The sequence below is a fragment of the Schistocerca cancellata genome, chromosome 7 (assembly GCF_023864275.1).
Source record: "Schistocerca cancellata isolate TAMUIC-IGC-003103 chromosome 7, iqSchCanc2.1, whole genome shotgun sequence".
Classification (NCBI taxonomy): domain Eukaryota; kingdom Metazoa; phylum Arthropoda; class Insecta; order Orthoptera; family Acrididae; genus Schistocerca; species Schistocerca cancellata.
This window is the reverse complement of record NC_064632.1, coordinates 315414521-315436490: the sequence shown is the minus strand read 5'-3', so window position 1 is coordinate 315436490 and position 21970 is coordinate 315414521. Positions and strand designations below refer to the sequence as shown.

Genomic DNA, 21970 nt, shown 5'->3' with positions numbered 1-21970 from the left:
GGGTAAAATACAGGGAGCGAAAGGCTATTTACAATTTGTACAGAAACCAGATGGCAGTTATAAGAGTCGAGGGGCATGAAAGGGAAGCAGTGGTTGGGAAGGGAGTGAGACAGGGTTGTAGCCTCTCCCCAATGTTACTCAATCTGTATATTGAGCAAGGACTAAAGGAATGAAAAGAAAAATTCGGAGTAGGAATTACAATCCATGGAGAAGAAATAAAAACTTTGAGGTTCGCCGATGACATTGTAATTCTGTCAGAGACAGACACAGGAAAGGACTTGGAAGAGCAGTTGAACAGAATGAACAGTGTCTTGAAAGGAGGATATAAGATGAACATCAACAAAAGCAAAACGAGGATAATGGAATGTAGTCGAATTAAGTCGGGTGATGCTGAGGGAATTAATTAGGAAATGAGACACTTAAGGTAGTAAAGGAGTTTAGCTATTTGGGGAGCAAAATAACTGATGATGGTCGAAGTAGAGAGGATATAAAATGTAGACTGGCAATGGCAAGGAAAGCGTTTCTGAAGAAGAGAAATTTGTTAACATCGAGTATAGATTTAAGCGTCAGGAAGTCGTTTCTGAAAGTATTTGTATGGAATGTAGCCCTGTATGGAAGTGAAACATGGATGATAAATAGTTTGGACAAGAATAGAATAGAAGCTTTCGAAATGTGGTGCTACAGAAGAATGCTGAAGATTAGATAGGTAGATCATATAACTAATGAGGAGGTATTGAATAGAATTGGGGAGAAGAGTAGTTTGTGGCACAACTTGACAAGAAGAAGGGACTGGTTGGTAGGACATGTTCTGAGACATCAAGGGATCACAAATTTAGCATTGGAGGGCAGCGTGGAGGGTAAAAATCGTAGAGGGAGACCAAGAGATGAATACACCAAGCAGATTCAGAAGGATGTAGGTTGCAGTAAGTACTGGGAGATGAAGAACCTTGCACAGGATAGAGTAGCATGGAGAGCTGCATCAAACCAGTCTCAGGACTGAAGACCACAACAACAAGATGCAGTTATGAAAAAGAAGGCAGGAAGGAAGACAAGTGTAAAGCCTGCCAATGGCACGGTAATTAGAGATGGAGCACAACCTCAGATTATGAAAGGATGCGGAAGAGGTTTCCCATACACTTTTCAAAGGAACCATCTCAGAATTTGCATGGAGTGATTTAGGAAAATCATGGAAAACCTTAATCAGGATGGCCAGATGGGGATTTGAACTGTCACCATCCTGTGATGTGAAGAGAATGATGGAAAACAAGGGGGGCTGGTAATACTGAACTTTCAATGATCAACTTATCTAATGGGCAAAAACCACCACCACCACCACCATAATCATCATCATCAATGAGTTTAATCCGTATTGGATGGTGCAAGCAAAAGAAGAAAAATCAGATGTGATTAATGTGTCAGGCCCACATGCTTACTTTTTGCATCTGGAACTATCAATTTTTCAGCCCAATACTGGGATATGACAAAAGAGGTGCTTAGCTAGAGGTCATCTAGAGAGCAACATGCAGGACAGTTTTGGCATGTCCCACATTTTGTATTTCTCCACATTTATTATCATATAGTTCTAAAAGGCTCCATTTTATCGGATTGATTTTGATGGGGGAGGCTACACCAGTTCTGATATGGTTTAGCATTTTCCATGACCAGTAGTTTAATTCAACGCCACCTAGTGAATGTTATGAAACAGGATAGCCAGAAGGGGGTCATGCAAAGTGTAATAGAGAAATGATATCTTGATTTTAGTCCTTTTTTAGTGGATGGTGCTCATAAGCTTTCTTTATGAACTGCTTGTTATTTTCATGAGCTACCCTACAAGACTGCTGAAACCTGAAGCTTTGTAGAGCTTTTCCAGTGGAGTGGGCTTGATACATCTTGTGACTAGAGTACATATTTTGTTAAGACTTATGTCAACCTTTATTTGAATGTGTCGACCTAGACCATACAGGGAATGCATATCAGCTGCAGAAAAACGAAGTGCTAAAGCTGTGCTTATAAGCACAGTAAGTTTTGCACCCTGCGTACTGCCAGTTCGCTTTCTAATGATACTCTTCCTTGTATTTCACATTTTTTTGCAGTGATGTTTGTGTGTGAGGGACCTGTCAAGAACCACATCAAGGTACATTGGCTGGTCTGTGTGCTCAAGTTCAAACCCATTCCAGTTAATGTCCAGCTTTCTTTTTGCTAGGCATGTGTGCAGTCGTAAAGCACCAACTTTCGTTTTAGTGGGATTGAGAGAGTTGTCATCATAATATGTTGACATATCTTCTAGGGTATTCTCCAACTTCACATCTACTTCCGCAAACATTTTTTCCTTATGCTGTGATACCCAAATCATCAGCATAGAGAAATGTCTCATATCTTTGGGTATTGGCTGATCATTCGTATATATGTTGAACAGGATGGGGACTAGAATACTTCCCTGAGCGAGACCATTTTTCTGCTTCTCCAGTGACATTTTTCCCTTCAATGGTGATGTAGAATTGTCAATTTTGCAGCAAGGTTTCTATAATTTTTACTGCTTGATGATTCCTAATAATATCATAGATTTTAAGTAATAGTTTTTGGTGATTTATTGCATCTAAATCACACTTAGATCAACGAGAGCAAAGCCAGTTATTAATTTATTTTCATATCCCTCCTCTGTATGCTCCATGAATGCCAAGATCTGGCCAGTACAAGATTTACTTGGCCTGAAGCTAGCTTGCTGCAGGAATAACTTTGAATCACTAATGTTATTGATTTGATTAAGGGTCACTCTTTCATACATTATTTGATATTGCTTATTATGCTTCCTCTGTGGTAGGAATTTCACAGACCATTTATTTGTCTCTTGTGTCTGCCATGAATGCCTTGATTGGAATATCCTGTTTACTATGAGTCTCTAGATTATAATTCACTAGGTACCTTGGTGGGAAGCCAATATTTTGACATGTTTTCAGCATGACTAGAGTAACTGTATAATCATTATCAATTTGTAAGATAACTCGATGCTGATGATAGCATTATTTCAGTCTCACCGAGTCTACTGGAACTTGAATAATACTGGATTTCTACAAGGTTAACATATATTGCAACTATATGAACTCTGTCCCTGACTGTGCTAGCTCACTGTTGCATACACTTGGTAAGTGGCCATACTCCTTACAGCCCAAGTTGACGCTGTATTCTTTGATTTCCAGAAGGCAGTCAGTACCATTCCAAACTGTCACTTAATAAGGAAAATAGGAGCAGAACAGACCAGCTTGTAATTGGGTGGAAGAATTTATAGCAAACAGAACACCGCATGTCATTCTTAAAATTAGAGAAGTCTTCAGAGGTAAAAGTAACTTCGGGCATACCCCAAGGGAGTGTTATGGAATTAGCACTTTCTCAATGTATGTAAATGACCTAGCAGGTAGCTTCAGAAGCTCCATGAGGCTGTTTGCAGATGATTTTGTTGTATACAAAGAAGTTGGAAGACAAGAAAATTGTAGTAAAATGCAGGAAGACCTTCAGAGGATCAACACTTGGTGCAGGGATTGACAGTGGACCAACACCATAAACATAGTGTGCATAAATAGGTTGAAACCTATTATCTGAACACATGATGGCAGGGCAATAACTGGAAGCAGTCACAAATATTACATATCTGTGAGAATGCATATGAAGTATTTAAAGTGGAGTGACCTCACAAAACTAATCACAGGAAAGGCAGATGCCAGAACAAGATTTATTGGAAGAATCCTCAGGCATTGTAGTTCACCCGCAAAGGAGTTAGCTTACAAAACCCATGTAGGACCAATACGTGAATATTACTCATCAGCCTGGGATCTGTACCAGATAGGATTGATAGAGGAAGTAGAGAATATTAAAAGAAAGGCAGTGCATTTCATCCATGTTACCGAGTGCTAAAGCATCATGGAGATGCTCATCCAGCTCTAATGAGGGATGCTGGAAGAGATGCACTGTGAATCACAATATAGTGTATTATTAGGATTCTGAGAGCATATGTACCTAGATGAGTCAAACAATATTTTGCATTTTCCTACAAGTCTCAAGGAAAGACAATGAAGGTAAAATCAGAGATTTGAGCTCTCAAGGAGGCTGACCAACAACTGTTCTTTCTGCACAGCATTTGTGACTGGAGCAGGAAAGGGGAGAAGGGACAATGGTACACAAAGCATCATCTGTCATGCTGTAAAAGATGGTTTGATGAGTATAGATGTAGATGTAAAAACATTGAGGAAGTTTGAGTTATACCACTCATGAGTGTGAAAATACTGACAAGGATGTAGGTTTGACTTGAGGCCCTGAGAAGTGTGTTAATGATTGCCTGTGCTTTGTTTAATAGAAGTGTTTGACCATGGTGCAGAGGCAGTGACAGGTTGGTCAATGTGTATCTGAAGCTGGTGGAACTGGGCCTGTTGTTGTGACCATAATGAGGCAGAGCTAATATATGAAATAAAGATAGAGTTTGTAGCATTTCTTACTCCAGATATATTTGAAAATCAGCATGTTGGACAGGCTCTAAACAGTGCAAAATCTGTGTGACCACTTCTAAAGCTGCACCTGAAAATTTTAAAACTCTGTAACCTTATTTCTTCTTCCAGTCAATTTGTTTGATACATGATGTCTGGCAAGGTTCTTTTCTTGGCTCTTTCCTGTTATAACATAACGGCACCAACACACTGTTACATCAAGTATTCTATGATTACAATATCAGTGATTTGCAATTCGAATCAATCAACTCATAAAAACATGTAGGTGTAAAAACAATTTGTTGGGGGTTTGAAGTAAAATGATCACATAGGCTCAGTTGTAAATAAGGCAGATAATAGGCTTCAACAAAAAAAATCAGTTTTTGAAAATATAATGTAATTGGATAGATAAAACGTCTACTCACCAAGCAGCGGTAGAAGAACATGCATATGGAATGTATTATAGTTTGCAAGTGTTTGGAGCTAGTGGCTCCTTCTTCTGGCAGAAGAGTTGAAGGGGAAGAAAGCAAGCTGAAGGAAAAGGACTAGTGAGGTATATGTAAAGAGGCAGAGTTCAGAAAAGTCATCCAGAACCCTAGGTCAGGGGAGACTTTATGGAGGGGACGAGGAGGAAAGACTGATTGTTGTGGACTGCACCAGATGAGCTTTGGAAACCTGACACTTTAAAGGTGGAAGATAGGGCAATGTGCAAGACAGTGATTACTGCTAAAACATTGTGCATGAGTTAATAGAGCAAAAAGCTAACTGCGCTGCATGTGGGAGGGAGATGGTGAAAAACAGATAGGTCAGAAAATGAAAGATGTAGAAAACTAAAATGGAGTGAAGGAAGGAATATTTTCTGTGAAGAAATGCTCAGACCAAAGAAACTAATTTGAATAAGGCCAGATGGGTGGAGAGAACCAAGGACATCTTGTAGCACTTCTTCCCACCTGTGGAGTTCTGAGACACTGGTGTCTTTGGGAGAATCCAGTTAGCACATGTGGTGAAACAGGCACCATGGTCACGACTTTCATGTTGTCAAGCATGCTGTGCAACATGATATTGTGCATTGCTAGTGTACATGCTCTGTCTATGTCCATTCATCGTAATGATAACTTGGTGGTAACCATGTCGATGAAAAAGGTTGAACAGTGTTTACATAATAGTTGGTACATGGCATGTGTCATTTCACAGGTGGCAATCATTTTGATAGTATTTGTTTTGCTAGTGCTGTCAGTGCTGATATAGGTGGTGGTAGAAGGGTGCACAGGGTAAGTCTTGCAGGAGGGACGGTTAAGGGGCAAGAGCGATAGTGCAGGGAGACAGATATTATAAAGTTGATTAGGGTGCCAGGAGGTCATAGGTTTGGAATCAGGTGGGTGCTGACTGAGAAACTGTTCAGCATCAGACCAACCATTTGCATAGAGGGTGTTGGTATAGAGGTAGGTGGTATCAGTGGTGACAAGCAAGGCATGTGATAGGAGTGGGATGGGCACAGATTTCAATGATCTAGGAAATAGTTGGTGTCTTTAATAAAGGAGGAAAATGTTTTATCAACTAAGACAGCTGTGTGTTCAGTGGGTGCTTTGAAGCCAGCAACTATTGCATGACCAGGTTAGTTGGGTTTGTGGATCTTAGGAAGAAGGTAAAAGATGGGGTAAAAGCTCAGTGGATAGAGGTGTTAGGCTTTGTGAGGTGCCTGAGGTTGTAAGGAGTGACTGCATATCAGTTTGAATCATAGGGGTGTGATCTTCATGGCAGATAAGAGACTTTGATTCATTAGCAGGATACTAGGAAAATACAGCCAGTCTACAAAACAGACTGCTTACAAATCACTTGTGCATACCGTCTTAGAACATTGCCCAAGTGTGTGGGACTCATACCAAATGAGACCAATAGTGGACATGGAACATATTCAAAGAAAGGTGGCATGTAATGTAACAGATGCAAATTAATCAAAGGGAAGTTTGCGTACACAATTTCAAGAACCAGTATTAAGTGAAGAATGTTGAGGCATTCTTGAGGCCCCTGTGTATTGCTCCCATAGTGATTGTGAAGACAAGATTAGATTAATAACAGCATGCATTGAGGCACTTAAGCAGTCATTCTTCCCACACTCTGTATGAATGTGAACTGTGAAGAAACACTGACATGCGGAATAATGTAAAAGTACCTTCTGTCATGCACTTTGCAGTGATTTGCAGAGTATATACGTAAATTAAATTTGCAGCATAACAGTAACAAATCAGAATATGAAAACAATGCATGACACCTAGTGGGTAATTGTACTTCAATGTAATCATCAGAATTGCAGACTTCAAAAAAAGGGTGCTCAACCGATAGCTGAATGAAGTAAAATATGTGCTGCCTGAATGCTATTTTATGTTCAAGTCCTGAGTGGTATGTAATGCTGAACTTCAGTTTTCTTGCTTGTTCAGTGCTTAATGTAACTACTGGAACCTTATGAATCTTGGCTCAACATAATCATTTGACATAGTGTAATGAAAAATATTGTGAACAATAGAGATTCCAGGTTATAACATTAACAATGTAAGGAAAAGACAGTTTGCTACTTACTGTTAAGATGACATGTTAAGTTGCAGATAGGCACATTTAAAAGATGCTTACGCATTAACTTTGAGCCACAGCCTTTGTTAGAAAAAGAAATATGCTCACATGACCACTGTCTCTGGCAGCTTGGACCAGAATGCAACTGTCATGTGAAATGGAAGCAGCAATCTGGAAGTGGCAAGGAAGGGGAAAGAATAGCAGTGTATGGGTGGGGGGGGGGGGGGGGAGAAGAATGCTGTCTGGCAAAGTATGCAGGCATCAGAAAGGCAACAGATGCAGTGTCAGGAGGCTATGAGGCAGGAAGGTGTGGAGGAGGGAGGAGGAAAACAGAGCAAAAAAGAGGAGGCCCACAGCCTCCCGAGGCTGTGCCTGTTGGCCGTCTAGCCTGTGCATACTTAGCCAGTCAGCGCTCTTCACCTTCTTCTCCCCCCACCCCCAACCCTCCCCCCTCTGCTATCCCGTCCCCTTACTTTCCTCCTTCAGATTGCTGGTTCCATTGCTGCATTCTGATCCAAGCTGCTGGAGATGGTGGTCATTTGTGCATGAGGTGTACTTCCTTGTGTGAATGAATAGTGTGTGTTTCTCTTTCTTTTTCTGACAAAGGCTTTGGCCAGAAGCTAATGTGTTAGTGTCATTTAATTGTGTGTGTTTGCTACTTAACATATCATATTTATGATAAATAGCAATTATGTTTTCCTTACATAACTGAAAAATCTTGTGGTATTTAAAATAAAGAAGTTGCATTTCAAAGAATGTAAAAACAATTAACTATTTTTTTTTAAAAAAAAAGAGACCATTTACTATAGATTTCTGTTTCATCATTTATACACATACGTGTTTCTTTTCAGCCATCTAATATTCTTTTGGACTCTGAGTGTCACTGCAAAGTGGCTGATTTTGGTCTGGCAAGGTCACTGTCACAGCTGGATGATGGTTCTGGAGAAGGATTGAGTGATCCACCTTTAACTGACTATGTTGCTACCCGCTGGTACAGAGCACCAGAAATACTGGTGGCAAGCAAAAGGTAAGTAAGCATTATTTATTCTCACTTAATTGTAGACCTGCTGCTGATGTGGTGTATTACTGCTAGTAAAAGAAGACATTTGAGGACTGTGCTTTCTCTTGTGTTTTACGTGTGGCTGTTAGCTGATTTCCACACAAAGCAATAACTACAGATTTCCAATTTTTTTATTGAAGGCTATAAACAGTCTTTTGTAAACATGCTGAAAATTCTTCTTATACAAAGAATAAATGAACATTTCCTTCTTTTTAATAAAGCCTGTACATGTACACACCATTAGAGAAACTGCAATTTGGAAACAACATTGATAATATGTACTTCACTAAACAGCAGCATTTACTATGATTTAAACATTACTATTCCCCCAGTGTACTGTACACTATTTGTTAGTACATGAGAAAGTACAATTAGTCATAAAAATGTGAACAGGGATAGACACCCCACAAAAGAAATTACACATACATATTAAAAAAAAAGAAAAAAAACTGTTTCTGAAAGAGATGTTGCATTAATTAAAGACACTGACTTAATCAGAAGGTGTAGGACTGAAATCCACATCTAGTGATTCTAATTTAGGTTTTCAGTATTTTTTGTAATCATTCAGAGATGACATCTTCAAGAGACCAGTGGTTAATTTCCTGTCACTACATTAGCCAATTTGAGATTGTGCTCCATCCTTAATGATTTCAGTCTACGGTGTCAGGCGGTGTCAGGGGCTAGAATAGACCCGTGGTAACTCCTGCCTGTTGAAAGAGGCACTAAAATGAGCCCTGTACCTAGATACCTAGTCAGGTGTCTGTATTGATGACTCATCTAGTATGAAGGCAACCATCAGTATTAGCTCACATCACAACCTGTCCCTCAACCTTTTTGGTGTAATTACTTGTGGTGCCCTTGTCTCCTTTTAGGGCTTGACCTTCATTTTTCCAGACCTCCACTTTTCCAGATCTCATAGAAGTGCTGCCCATTAGGGGAAGAACACCTTATATTGTACATAAACTATTGAGTGTCCACTGCCATCCCATGCACCTACTATTAGAATGGATTTATGTTCACACCACAAATCTAGAACAGTTGCCAATCCATCATGGGCAGGTCATCATGGACCTTCATGGTTGTAGCCCCCTGACAAAAAAGGGATTGCACTGCTAATGCCTGAGCTGCAAATGCCCCATGTATGCCAAGAAGTCGGTGCCTGTCCAGTCTGAGCACTGGGGCTCAGGCAACAGCTTCTTTGCCAGCTGGCCTTTGCTGTGGCAGGCTGGCACACAAGGGGCAGCCTCTGATTGGAGTGGATAGCATCATGGTGGCTGACTCATGTTGAAATGGATCAAAGTTACCCATAGTGCTGGCCTTGCTAGCACTGCTGTATCAGCAAATAGAAAACAAGATTTCTGTGCAGAGACTTACAAACCTATGTCATTTTCATCTTGAGCCACACCATGGAATGAGACTCAGGCAAGAAAAAATGGAGACAGCCCAGTTCTAAGTATGCTACAGAACTTGAAATGATAACCAGTCCCAGTCACTTCATAACTGTGACAAGCTTGGGGGTATACCAGTTACCATCTCTCCTCATAACAACCTCAACTGGAATCAAGGTATTATCTTCCATTAGGACTTAAAGTTACAAAGTACTGCTAGCTAACCTATCATGGCATGAAGTACATTTTGTTTGTCACATTAAGAGAGGTCCTAAGAATGGTAGAGTGGACACTAAAGCTTTCATTGCAGCCTTTTGGTGGAAATGTTTGACATGTGGAAGGACAAAGTATGAGGGTAGACCTACTGAAAACCTCCCTAAATGTGTAAACTGCCCAGGACACCAACACCCTCATTCGCTGACATGTCCAGTTTGTGAGAGCTGGCAGAAAATTCAGGAAGATAAAACACTGACTGCGTATCACATCAAAATACTAAATAAAAGTTTGGATAACTCCAGCCTGTAACCTGATATCAAACTTTCGAAACACTGTGACAAAATTTCACACCTGGCCTCAGAAATCAATTCTTAGTCCTAGGCACAAGTCATAGCTTTTTTTTCAGTTGAGGGAGAGAGTATCAGCTCATTTGAACCCCAAAACCACAGCACTGGTGGTAACCATCCCAAACACACAGCTGGAGATACTTTAGTATCTGGTGATGATCCTGATTCCTCATCTAGTCAGAGTATCGATATAAAGGACAGGCCCACAATAATTGAGCTTCATATTCTGGCTGCAGCTTTCTCCCATGAGGGGTGCCACTGTAGCTACAGACATATCATGTTGGGCTGGTCATTGCCTTGAGTGTGCCAGTAAATACCACAGCCCATCAGTTGCCAGTCAGTCTTGCTAGTTCATTGAAGCCTTAGAGACACGCCATTGAGTACCAGAATGGTTTGGACTGCTCCTTGGACTGTTTGTGTAAACTTGTGATGAGTTTTGTTACACTCTGGACTTTCTGTTTGTGTAGCTGTTCACTTTGTGAACTCCAAAGTCATCGACCTCAAGAAACACGAGCCAAGTTGCTCCCTTCCCAGAAAGAAACAGACCAGCAGTCTTAACACCAACCAGTGGCTGAAATGGCTACAGGCTGTGAGTCATCAAAAAGAGGATCATCTTTCACCCCATACACTCAACACAGAAAACTCCTTACTGAAGCTTTGTTACAGGCACAAAAAGGAAAAATTTAAATGCTACCAGATTTTGCTGTTCTGGTCGATCCAGTCCCCGTTTCCCCAAGGCTCAAGTCTGTGAATACTGACTAGGCCCACACATTCAGTGTGAGCATGAATCAACAGAATAGTAATTTGTACTCCCGTTTCCCCTTCACTGCTATCCCAGATCTCGGTATGATGTTCTTTCAGTGCAATTTGGCCACCAGCCCAAACTCAATAAACTGGTTGGTACTTTCTCAGCAATTGGTGTGGCATTTCAGGAAACTCAGTTCTCAGAAACCCAACACCCTAATGTTAAAAATTACAAATCCTACTGAAAAGTTCACAAAGCCGGCCAGGGTGGCCGAGTGGTTCTAGGTGCTATAGTCTGGAGCTGTGCGACCGCTACGGTCACAGGTCATATGGATGTGTGTGATGTCATTAGGTTAGTTAGGTTCAAGTAGTTCTAAGTTCTAGGGGACTGATGACCTCAGAAGTTAAGTCCCATAGTGCTCAGAGCCATTTGAACCATTTCTGAAAAGTTCACATTAATACCACAAACTCATCTGGAGGAGTCTGCATGCACATGTTGATTTGCTTTGGCATGGGCTTACACAAAAAGAACAGGTTCTCAGGTAAAAAATTAATAATACACACTTGATTAGCAATGACATAAACAGAGACACTTCATGAAAGTCTCCTTGGGTTTGCTGTCAGATCCTAAAAATCTACTTGATTCAGTATTGCAGCACTCCAACTGTTCGCCATCTTCAGGAGAAAGCTGCTGCTGCTGCTGAGTCCTGCTGAAAACTGATACCAAGGCAGCAGATTGCCATCCTATACAGATGTCTGTATTATACATGGTGCATGTGCCACCCATCACAGTTGCTGCCCTCCAAGAGCATGCAGTTGGCGCCACCCTTAGTAGAACACTGGCAGCAACAATATATCACACTCGAAGACTATTTTTACACTTGGACTAGCTACATAGAAGAGCATTCTGTTTTGATGTGGGCTAGTACAGGTTTCAAAGGTCTGCTAAGAGGAAAGCCATTGTCTCTATTAATGAAGTTATCTACCAACCTAATTACAATTGCCTCTTTATAAACACTATCCCAAAAATTGGAAGTGTTGGCAACTATCATTGTCTTATCAAATTTCATTCTGTGTCCCTTGTTTAAGCAATGTCCTGCCACAGCTGATTTTTCCAGCTGTTGCAGCCTCATATGATGCCAATATTCCATGCACCTGTTCTGAACTGTGTGAATCGAGTGACTGATGTAAACCTTCCCATGTTGACACAGAATTTTATATATGCCAGGCTTCCTAAGGCACAAATCATATTTCACAGAGCCAAGTAGTGTCCTAATCTTGAAAGATGGATGGAAAACATGCTAAGTGTTAAAACTACTTAAAATTCTTTCAGTCCTAAATGATATGTCCCCAGCATTAGGGATAAATGTCACAGATCTGTGCTCCTCTTTGTGCACTTCCAGGGATGGTCCAAACTCCATAGCTCAAAAAATCTGCTTCTCAGAGTACCCATTTTCCTTAAAAACTGCCATCAAATGTGCAAATTTATGGGTTAAACTCTCCATGTCAGAAATGGCATATACTCTGCATATCAGAGTCCGAAGGACACAATACATTGGTATCATGGATGGCAACTCTTAGCATGCAGATACCGATTGGCATGTGTTGGCTTTCGGTGAACACTATGCCCTAGAGTACCATCTTGTTTTCTGTATATCTTGATGTCCAAATATGGAAGCATCCCATCACTTTCAACCTCCAAGGTAAATTTAATTCTGGATGAAGATAGTTGAAGTGGTTCAAAAATTTGTTGAGAGCATCACATCCATGAAGCCAGATGATAAAGCTATCATCTGTCTACCTCCAGAAGCACATTGGTTGCAATGCTGAAGATCTCATTGCTTTATTGTCAAAGTCTTCCATAAATAAATTGGTGACTGTGGGCAGTAAAGGACTACCCTTAGCCACTTCATCATTCTGTTTGAAAATGTTGCCATTAAATGAAAGATATATGTCTGTCAGCACATGACGACAAAGCTTCACAAACTCTTAATATAGTTTTTTACTGAACAAACTCATAGCCTCTTCCAGAGGAACTCGTGTAAATGGAGATACCAAATCAAAATTCACTAGTAAATCCATAGGTTCCAGCCTCAAAGATTTTAATTGTTGAGTAAAATCCATTGAATTGTAGATATGGTATTCACACTTGCCAACATATGGCCTGAGAACAGATGCTAAATACTTTATCAGGTTGTAAGTAGGTGCACCCAAATTACTGACAGTGGGGCACAGAGGAATCCCTTCCTTAAGTAACCTTAGCAGACCACGCAGGAAGTCTCCAAAGAGACTTCCTGTTACAGAATTTATCTGCTCTGTAGAACAAGCAGTACACAGCCTACCTGAAGGTCAGGCGGAGGAATGCCACAGTTGTATTGGTGTGGTGTGATTATGTCTTTAAAATGGATTTACTACTCAATGACCCAGCTTACAGAAGACTACCTAGTGTCCTCACAGAAAGAATTAAGCACAATACCCTTTCAGTTTTGAAAAAGAGCTTGTTGTCTGAAATTTATGTAAGAAACATCATCCTGGTGCTGCCATTCTGCCTAGGTTGTATGGTCTGCCGAAGTTCCATAAGGAAAGGGTTCCCCTATGCTGCATTGTCAGTAACTTGGGTGCACCTACCTATAAATGGGCAAAGTAGGTAACATCTGTTCTCAGCCTGTATGTTGGCTTGTGTGAACACCATATCTACAATTTGATGGATTTTATTTGACGGTTGAAATCTTTGAGGCTGAGTCCTTTGGACTTACTATTTAGTTTTGTTGTGGTATCCCTCTTTACAAAAGTCCCTTTGGAAGAGTCCCTGAGTTTGATAAGCGAAAACCTAGAGAGTTGGTGAAGCTTTGTTGTCATATGCTGGCATCCACATATTTTTCAATTAATGGCAACATTTTCAAACAGAATGGTGGAGTCGCTATGGGTAGCTGTACATGTATGCTTTATTGTAAACAAGATAGAACAGTGTTACAGATGTTGAAGAAATATACTACAAAACAGTGAGACTTATTTTAAAAAATAAAAGCTATTCCATGGAAGTCATTCAGGAACACGCACCCCAACGTGCACACTTCCGATGAGGAGGTAGAAGACGTCTTCAAAAGGACAAAAATTAAAGGTGTGTGTGTGTGTGTGTGTGTGTGTGTGTGTGTGTGTGTGTGTGTGTGTGTGTGTAGGGGAAGGGGACCTCCAAATATGCAACGGAATTGAAAACATCATAAATCAGTAGAATAAAGATATGTAAATTGAAAGTGGAGAGAGGGAGAGAGGGGGTGGGGGGAGAGAAAGAATAGAGATGGGAAGGGATTACTGATGTCAGCTGCATTGGGATATTATACAGAGTCAGTGGCAATGAGTGAAAATTTGTGCCAGACTGGAGTCTGACCTGAGATCTCCTGTTTACTAGGCTGGTGCGTTAACCACTGGCCATCTGGGACACACTGTTATTCCAACTGCACGGACTATCTTCGCATGCCTCACGGCTTACCCACATTCCCACCGAGCACCACCCATCTGCAGTTCCTGTCCATTTCCTCCATGCTTGCTACTCAGAGATTCCCACAGGAAGTTGGACACACTTGTGCATCCACAGTGAAGGAGATAGATCCATTGCCCATCTAGGTGAATCAATGATATGAATGTCTGAAAGAACGGACACTGTGCATTCGTGTAATTTATTCACCTAGATGGGCAATGGATCCACATTCTTCAGTGCAGATGCGCAAAACCGTCTGACCTCCTTAGGTAACAAAGGTACTAATGTAAGTATGACAAATGGAGAAAATGTAGAAAATCTCAAATGGACTAAAGGAGTCATTAAAGAGAAACTCAGAGTTTTAAGTAAATGATAATAGGATGATGAGAGGATATTCTGAATGAAGCAAAACAATTGAGAAATGTCTGTGAGTGGACGTGAGAAGATAAATGACAATAGAGTGTGAAAGAATGGTAAACAGTGACACATGGACTTTTAAAGTGAAAAACCTGGAACAGCCATGAGCAAGAGAAATAACTGTGACAATAATGAAAATAAAATGAGAGTGGGTATAATATACATCCAGGAGAATTGACAGTGGATCAACCAAGGATGAATTATGTGCAAGCCATCAGAGCTCTTGCAGGCAAATGTTTGAACAACTAGGCACACTAACGGCAGCTTGCCAAAACATTTGTTGCCTTATGAAATTCTGTCATTAACAAACAATGAAAATCTGAAAACAGCTCCTCAGTCTTTTTGATGCTGTTAAGTGCCAGATGAGTTTGTCCCTCCCTCCCTCCCTCCCTCTCTCTGTCCCTTCACAACATGTAAATCAAATCCAATAATGACAGAGTAGTTTGTGGATATTTGGAACCCTTGAGCATATTGCATTTAATTGTACGGAGTTTGAAATGTACAGAATTGAATGTGTACTAAAGTTCTCCAGGTGTTTGCTAGGTTAGCTAGTAACCCAGTTTTGTAATAACATGTCAATAGCAATGCAGGCTCTGTCTCAAGACACTTGTGTTCTGAAATTTTTCTGGTGTAGCATATCAAACTAAATAGTCAGTCAGAAGTGTCAATTATTGGTGTGAATGTGAGAGCGTTAGTGCCTCTGAATTAGAGCATGCAAGTGATAAGTGTACTGATGTGTGTCATGCGCATCACATAGTCTGAGTGTGTTTTCTCCTGCAACAGTGCTTGTGGCTCTCCTGTCCTCCCTTTCTCATCATCTATCTAAACTAATCTATCGCCTTCATCGTCGTCATTGTCACCAAATTCTAATGCACGTATGTCCTTACAAAGATTGATTTAACGTTCATCAGAGGTTAATTACACACATTGTTAATGTAAATTTAATGATAAATGTAGTTCACATAGTTTATAACTTATTATTATTATTATTATTATTATCATCATCATCATCATCATCATCATCATCATCATCATTATTATTATTATTATTATTATTATTATTATTATCATCATCATCATCATCATCATCATCATCATCATCATTATTATTATTATGTGTTCTACCGAAAGGTAGGTCTTCTTATGGCTGTTCTTTTTGCTCTTCTGTATTCCGCTACTCTCTTCATTTCCTTGTAGCTTCCAAATCCTTCAGTTTATTTGTTTATTCATTCAACAAAAAAGCATTTCCAGATACAGGGACACAGAACAAACACAAAACAAAACAGTAACACAACACAGTAAGAATACAATATTATTTCAGTAGATACATAAATTTTAGATTTATCTACAAAAGAGCTTGCACTACTTGCAGTAGCTGCACTATCTTGCTTCAAGTCACTTGCATCTCAAATGTTCTAAAAATTCTGTTACTGAATAAAAGCAGTGATCAAATAAGAATGCCCTTAGGGTTTTATAAAAGAGTGTGAATGATGATATGGTTTTTACCTAATGTGGAAGGCTATTGTAAATTTGTATACCACTGTTTATTGTGGAACTTTGTAAGCTTATGCCTTTACTGACTGGACATGAACATCTTTTAAATTCTTTTTAACATACATACTGTTTCCTAGTATGTACGTAAAATCTTTAAGTGGGCTTAAGGCTTTCTTCAGTCACTTGTTGACCAGTGTGGTTTGACAGTAGAAGATAACAAAAGGAAGGCCAAAGTTTTATAATTCCACATTTAAAAAATTGTTCACACAGCAGAATCATATAAACATATCATTGTTTGACCATTACACAGACTCCCTTATGGATGACATAGTAATAAGCAGCCCTGCTGTGGAGAAACAACTGGAAGACTTAAAAACAAATAAGTCTCCAGGTCCAGATGGAGTCCCAATTCAATTTTACAAAGAGTGCTCTACATTATTGGCCCCTTACTTAGTTTGCATTTATCATGAATGTCTCGACCAGTGCAAAGTGCCAAACGACTGGAAAAAAGTGCGGGTGACTCCTGTGTACAGGAAGGGTAAAAGAATGGACCTCCAAAATTGCACACCAATATCCTTAGCATTGATTTGCTGCAGAATTATAGAACATATTCTTGGTTTGAATATAATAAATTTCCTAGAACCCAAAAAGCTCATATCCATGAATCAGCATGGCTTTAGACATAATTGCTCATGTGAAGCCCAGCTTGCTTTTTTCTCACAATATAGTGTGAACTATGGATGATGGGCAACAGGTAGATTCAATATTTCTAGAGTTCCAAAAAGCATTCGATATGGTACCCCATTGCAGACGTGCATATGGAATAGGCTCCCAGATATGTGACTGACTCAAAGATTTCTTAAGTAATACAACCCAGTATGTTGTCCTTGTCAAAAAGTGTTCATCAGAGATAGGGGTAACATTAGGAGTGCTCCAGGGAAGTGTGATAAGACAGCTGCTATTTTCTGTATACATAAATGATCTGGCAGACAGGATGGGCAGCACCCTTTTGGTGCAAAAGCCAATATTGAAAGTACATTGTCCTGGATGCCAAGTCTAAACAAATCAAAGGCATCTAATCCAAATATGTTTTCACTGTCTCTTGATTTCAACACAGTAAAATTCATTGTCCTGGAGTGAGATCTCTAAGTGGCAGGCAAATTACACTGTCCAAGTACTGGAATTTCCTGTCTGTTGTAAGCAGTGAGGTGCTTGCTAGATTTAGAAAGGTGTGGTGAGCCTAACTGTTTATACATGGCATGATTAAGCAAAGTTACTGAGGCACCTGTGTGTAACTGAAAGTTGGTACTATGGCCAGCACTTCATAATGAGACAAACAGTTTGTTTGAACATTGTTGCACAGCACTAGGTCAAGAAGGAGGCACAACCTTAATCTTGTTTTTGCCAGAACCTGTTGTAAGTTTTGAAAACACATTGTTCACTGCCTGTACATGAGCCTGATTTTTCTGGGAGAGGGCAAAATTGGCTGCTTGGACATGGCTTTTTTTTCTACATGTGTAACAAATGTGTTACCTGATGGGCAGTCCTGTCTTTTATGGCAAGCAATACATCTAGGACAAGACTTCACTAAATTGCCTATATATCTATGTGGCTGTCCACACGGCTGTGTACACGCTTGTTGCTGCAGCTGCTTGGGGCAGTCACAAGCAAGGGGCGACTTGACCCAACAAATCATGCCTGGTCAAACTTATCAGCCACAATGGCACCCAGATCATATTGCTCTAAGATTTAAAATACTTGGGGAAGTGATGGATCAGAGTACTGTAAGACCTGTTCCCATACTCTACTATCTGGAAGATTGAACGTTATAGCGTCATGTATCATGAGATTACTGTAAAAGTTGCCGCAACTACACTTAAATTTATGCTTCCTAATAGTCATGACTGTTAATTCTACCATTGGTGGTACGTCGCTTTTTTTTTTTTTTTTTTTTTTTTTTTTTTCTGCGAGTGAAAGAACTGATATCTAGTGACAGCTACTTGGGCTAGCTAGTCATAGTACTGAGTTAATGCAGTGATTACTTGGTCATAGGCAAGTTCATTGGGAGATGTGGTTGGGAATAGTTTTTGTATTAACCTGATCATTGGTGGCCCTGCAATTGAAAGAAAGTATTGTAACTTTACGGTACCTTGAACATGATGACTTGGCAATGTGCTTGGAAGTGAGCCATGACTGTGGAGGAAGACGTTCTTCCGACTGCTCCCATCATCTGGCTTGCGAGGCAACAGGAACATCCTCCTGAAAACCACTGCTAGGGCACACATCTAGGCCTGAGGGTGTGTCCTGGAGCAATTGCTTGTCCTGTCAATGGCGGTGGTGGGTCCAGGTCTATTGGGTCAGAGAGGGGGCGACGGCAGGGGTGAGTGAGCATCATTGATCCACTCCTCCTGGGGTTCCCTCATGGCACCAGTAGGTGGCTGCGAAGGCCGCGATGTCCCTTGAAGCCCTGAATCTTGGGGAAGAAAAGCTGCAGAATCATGGGGAAAATGACACGCATAAGTGTGATTCTGGTGGTGGCACTGCAAACCATCTGGGCCTGCAATCAAGTACATAAAAGAGCCAATGCGTTCCTGGATCATACCTCTTTCCCAGCACCCATGGTTACCATATACCCTGAAAAAAATAAGATTGTGGGGCACAAAGTGATACTTGTGGACCATTGATGGCACCAGATGCTGTGATGGTTGTAGCAAGTGCAGCAGCATCCAATGGCGGGGGCCATGCAGAAGTTCCGCCTCATGGGTCTCATGGGTGGGAGTGATGGGAAGTGAGAAAGAGTTACAGCACCTATTCCCGTGTGTGGGTACAAAGTGTCTGCTTCTCCATTGGACTACAGGTGAAACAGAGCACTTGTTAGATGACGAGAGCCATTTCATTCACAAAACTGTTCAAAGTCACATGAAGTGAACTATGGTCTGTTGTCCGACACGAGCACTTCTGGCAAACCGTCAATGGAAAATATGGAGGACAACACTTGAATGGTGCTGCATGATTTGGTAGAAGCCATAGGCACTACAAATGGAAACTTGCTAAAGCAGTCTACCACTATGAGCCATCAAGGGAGAAGATGTTGTTTGTGGCCAGTATCCTCTTTCTACAACATAAATGGCCACGTGGATTAACAGGGTTCTTTATTTACATGAACAGAGAGCTACTTATCTTCAATAGGGTCTGTGTGCCATGGTACAGGTTCAGTACTTGCAGACAGTATCGGCAGTCTTGCTATAGACACAAATCTGGATGTTATGTACTGGCATAGCCTGTGCTGAACTGTGCTACTCTGTGAATGAATGCCAGCAAATGTGAGTGAAGTCAGTCCATCTGTGAGCTGGTGACTGAGACTGACTGGCTGACTGATTGACTGTGCTGGTGAGACTGAGCCCTCTGGTCAGAGGCAGCAATCTAAATACTTGTGGTTGAGAGGGTGTTGGCAGCATGCTGCGTGGAAGACTGTCTTTGGCATCTCTCCTGATAGGCGCACTTGATCCAGTGCCTACTATCGATCTGCTACATTTTTGTCAACTGGTGTACTGGTGACAGCTTATGCCAGCACAATATGTGTATGTCATTTTAAGTTCTTTTGAAGTCATGTGCCTAAAAACATTGTTTCCAGAGAAGATGAAATTTTCGTTGGTGTTTATTGTCACACTGGTGATGCATACATCACTTTTTAAACAGAAATTCATGCATTTTGTTTTTTGGTGTTTATAAGTAGCTTATCCCTCTCAAACCGTCTATTCAGCTGTGCTGTAGTTTTATTTGCAGCTGCCTGGAGCTGACTTGGGGTGTTTCTTGTCATAAGGATGCACATGTCATCTGCAAAAAAAGTATTTGTTTGTGACTCAAAATTTAAATCTAAGTCATGGATATACAGAAGAAAGAGGATTGGCACAACTGTGGATCCATGAGGGACTCCTCATTTTAGAAATTATAAACATATCCAGGTATTTTCCTTTAGTTCATGTTTTATTTGTATTTTCTGTTTCCAGTTTGTCAGGTGCAATGTGAACCATTTAAGTGCAGTGCCTCTAATGCCATATAGTTGGAGCCTGTCCAACGGTACATAAGTCCAAAAAATGCCAGTGGCACTTTCTTTTTTGTCCATTGTTTGCATGGCATTGTGTATAAACTTGTAGATAGCACTAGTTGTTGATTTGTTTTTCCTGAATCCATGCTGTGTATCAGTGAGAAGTATGTTTTTCTCTAAAAATTTCATTAATCTATTATAAATAAATTTTTAACCAAACAATGGAAAATCCAGGATGGAATGTAACAATACCAGAGAAGGAAAGTTGCTACTCACCATATAGCGGAGATGTTGAGTCGCGATAGGCACAACAAAAAGATTCACACAATTATAGCTTTCGGCCATTAAGGCCTATGTCAGCAGAAGACACACACACACACACACACACACACACACACACACGCAGATGCAACTTGCAAACACGTCTGCAGTCTCAAAGAACTGAAACCACACTGCGAGCAGCAGCACCAGTGCATGATGGGAGTGGTGACTGGGTGGGGGTACAGGAGGAGGCTGGGGCATGGAGGGTGGGGGGGGGGATAGTATGGTGGGAGTGATGGACAGTGAAGTGTTGCAGTTTAGATGGAGGGCTGGAGAGAAGCTGTGGAGCGGGCAGGGGGTAAGTAGTGGAAAGGAGAGAAATAAAAAACAATTAAAAGACTGGGTGTGGTGGTGAAATGAGGGCTGTGTAGTGCTGGAATGGGAACAGGGAGGGGGCTGGATGGGTGAGGACAGTGACTAACGAAGGCTGAGGCCAGGAGGGTTACGGGAATGTAGGATGTATTGCAGGGAAAGTTCCCACCTGCACAATTCAGAAAAGGTGGTGTTGGTGGGAAGGATCCATGTGGCACAGGCTGTGAAGCAGTCATTGAGATGAGGGATATAATGTTTGGCAGCGTGTTCAGCAACAGGGTGGTCCACTTGTTTTTTGGCCACAGTTTGTCAGTGGTCATTCATGCGGACAGACAGCTTGTTGGTTGTCATGCCTACATAGATGGAAGTACAGTGGTTGCAGCTTAGCTTGTAAATCACATGACTGGTTTCACAGGTAGCCCTGCCTTTGATGGGATAGGTGATGTTAGGACCGGACTGGAGTAGGTGGTGGTAGGAGGATGTATGGGACAGGTCTTGCATCTAGGTCTATTACAGGGGTATGAGCCATGAGGTAAGGGGTTGGGAGCAGGGGTTGTGTAAGGATGGACGAGTATATTGTGTAGGTTCTGTGGATGGTGGAATACCACGGTAGGAGGGGAGGGAATGATAGTGGGAAGGACGTTTCTCATTTCGGGGCATGATGAGAGGTAATCAAAACCCTGGCAGAGAATGTAATTCCTCTGTGGCCGGACTGTGGTACTTTGGGAGGTGGTGGGAGACTGGAAAGATAAGGCATGAGAGATTTGTTTTGGTACAAGGATGGGAGGATAATTACGGTGAGACCCTCAGTATATTTTGAGAGGACTGCTCGTCACTGCAGATGCAATGACCATGGGTGGCTAGGCTGTACAGAAGGGACTTCTTGGTATGGAATGGGTGGCAGCTGCCCAAGTGGAGGTATTGCTGGTGGTTAGTAGGTTTGATATGGATGGAGGTACTGATGTAGCCATCTCTGAGGTGAAGGTTAACATCTAGGAAGGTGGCTTGTTGGGTTGAGTAGGACCAGGTGAAGCAAATGGGGGAGAAGTTGTTGAGGTTCTGGAGGAATGTGAATAAGGTGTCCCCACCTTCAATCCAGATA

The 21970-nt window shown here is 41.2% G+C and overlaps 1 protein-coding gene across 4 annotated transcripts in view; it reads left to right on the top strand.

Moving 5' to 3' along the window:
- The window catches only part of LOC126092543 (mitogen-activated protein kinase 15-like), a 217596-nt gene that overhangs the window by 94935 nt on the left and 100691 nt on the right, over window positions 1-21970 (top strand). For all 4 annotated transcript variants that reach the window (XM_049908198.1, XM_049908200.1, XM_049908201.1 and 1 more), the window contains one exon: window positions 7895-8070. In XM_049908198.1, the coding sequence (XP_049764155.1) occupies window positions 7895-8070 (176 nt within the window). The remainder of the gene's footprint in view (window positions 1-7894; window positions 8071-21970) is intronic.